General features: G+C 47.5%; 1 protein-coding gene across 1 annotated transcript in view; it reads left to right on the top strand.

Annotated features, from left to right (window-relative positions):
* Nucleotides 1-54: 54 nt before the first annotated feature.
* LOC106594732 (protein sidekick-1) overlaps nucleotides 55-2500 on the top strand; it is a 414915-nt gene continuing 412469 nt past the window's right edge. The window contains exon 1 of the mRNA XM_082969524.1: nucleotides 55-1863. Within this exon, the coding sequence (XP_082825650.1) occupies nucleotides 1194-1863 (670 nt within the window). The 5' untranslated portion in view covers nucleotides 55-1193. The remainder of the gene's footprint in view (nucleotides 1864-2500) is intronic.

The following is a 2500-nucleotide window of genomic DNA, read 5'->3' as shown; positions in this document are numbered from 1 at the left end:
GGGGCAGACGGCTTGTGAATGGAACTTTTAGTTTAGTCTCTGTTTTCAGCCTGAGAACAGACTTGGGCTTAGACTGCCAGAGGATCTGTACCGGGGGAAAAAACGGACTCTTACCATTCGAGAAAGTCGATTTTATTGTCTAAAATTATTTTCCCCCCCTGTTTAGGTATTTCAGTTGAAAAGCCCGTGGTCCGGTTCCCGTCTAGCGGACGGAGGCAGGTGTTCGGTTCGCGCTCTCCGCGCCGCTCGAGCTGTTCTGCACGGAGACGCAGAACATTCATCACCGCGAGACATGACTCGCGCCCGCTCTCCAACCGTCGCTTCGCTGCTTGTTGTTTAAAGTAACTTTTCTGCATAAAAAAAACCCTGAACAAATAACCGATTTATATTGTAAGGTTGTTTTAGGAAGAAGCGAAGACACTGTGGCGTTTTATCGGAACATTTCCAGCTGCCCTGTCGACTTGTTAAAGATGTAAAAAAGGAGGTTCACAGCTGAAACTGTGTCGCAGTGTGTTGTCCCTGTGCTAAGCTAACCGCTGTGTGGGTTTTGGTTGTTTAATACGGACTGACTAGCCTTCTCACAACCGAACTGCTCCGTTTCACCTGGTTTTGTTGGAGAAATTCGGGATTGAATGTAACTAACGGAAGGTGTGTTTCTTGTTGTTAACCTGTTGGCTGGTTCCTGCCTGCGTTGTAACCCGAGACAAGCGGCAAGCCCCAGCGGACCGGAAAAAGAGGGAGGGAAGGAGGGAGAGAGAGGTGGAGAGTTACCGCTGCATTTATCCTCTCTGGCTACATTTTACCCCGCTGAATGGTTAATTCATAGTTAACCTGAATATTTAACTAGAGGTTTTCTGAAGCCCACAGTGATACTTCATAACAAACCTGGACTCGGTTCGGGAGCCCTGCACCCAGACTAACTGGTGAATTCGCCTGGATCGATAGCAAATGGTTTACAAATAGATTTTTTTCTAAATCACACAATAAGCAAGCCCGAATGGATCATTTATGCGCTTTATTGCCCACCATTAATTCCGTCTAAACATCCACATGATCTGCTAGACAAATCCCCGCTGAAGACATCACAACAAGCAGGGATTTATCGGGGCCGTAGCCCGACTTGCTGATATAATCGGATCAATCCAAATCCCACTCTCAGATGTATTAATTCTGCTCCTGCAGCATCACTGGTAATGAACATGAGATATCACAGGAGACAGAAACCTACCGAGCCCCGGAGAGGCGAGGACTTTATTAAAGGCAAACCGAGAGGCCAAGCTGCCAGGACCGGGAAGGAGCTGTTCGTGTCACTGGTTGAGTTGTTGATCCGCCCGGGCACCACGGGACGCGAGGGAATTGTCACCGGTGACGGTTGGAGGGACTCTGATTCAGCGACCCACGGGGAGGAGACACCCACCCCAGAGCGCCTGTTAGCCGGCCAGTCCTCCAGGGAGAAGCCGGTGAAGGAGACGCACTGTGGAGCAGGTGGAAGCCCTTCATCTCACATTTCTCTCCCTTCTCCTCCTCTCCGTTTCCCTCGCGCTCAGCGCACCGGAGGAGGCTCCAACAGCATCAAAGCGCAACCGGAGACTACTTCCATTAACCCGACCAAACCCAGCCGTGGAGTCCCCGTGGATCACCTCTCCAATATGAAGCCTCTCCATTCTAATGGAATTACGCGCAACGGTCGCGCCGCCGTGGGAGCTGTTCCGCCCGGGGCGACATGGATCATGATGCCGCCCAGGGTGACCCGCGGCCCAACAGAGAGAGGGATGAAGCTGGGACTGTGGAGCTTCAGCTGGAGCTGGTGGTTTCTCTTCCTGCTCATCCTCAGCGGCTGGATACACATGTTGAATGCACAAGGTAAGAGCTGTTTATGATAGTTCTTCTCATCTCTTCTTCTCCCTCTCCTGGTCTGCTGTCAGTGATGTTGTCTATCAGGGTCGCGGTTCACTCCTCCTGTATTTGTAGACATGATTCCATCCTTAATAATGCTATATGTGTTGCTATGTCTGATCCAGCTCCTTCCCTCTGGACGCAGGTACAGACTACCTAAGGTTAAAACAAATAGGGCCAAACACTTTTATTCCGAATGCATTTCTGCAACTTAACAAATGTTGGACGAATTGGACTTAGCACTTACGCTATGAATCAGCATTTCCCCTGCCTATTGCCTTGTAAATATCCTCTGCTATTTATTGTACATTTTTAGATGGTATATGTTTTATGACTGCTGCAAGATGAATTGTCTCTTTGAGGACATTCAAGTTTTCTGAATATGAATCTGAATATAAATCTGAATATGAATCTGAGTATGAATCTGAATATGAATCTGAGTATGAATCTGAATATGAGTATGAATCTGAATATGAGTATGAATCTGAGTATGAATATGATTCTGAATCTGAGTATGAATCTGAATATGAATCTGAATCTGAATATGAGTATGAATCTGAATATGTGTATGAATCTGAATCTGTTTGGACATGACTCTATTTCT

Source organism: Salmo salar, chromosome 02 (genome assembly GCF_965601325.2).
Source record: "Salmo salar chromosome 02, fSalSal1, whole genome shotgun sequence".
Lineage (NCBI taxonomy): Eukaryota > Metazoa > Chordata > Actinopteri > Salmoniformes > Salmonidae > Salmo > Salmo salar.
Note: the sequence above shows the minus strand (reverse complement) of the source record. Positions and strands in the feature narration are given on the sequence as shown.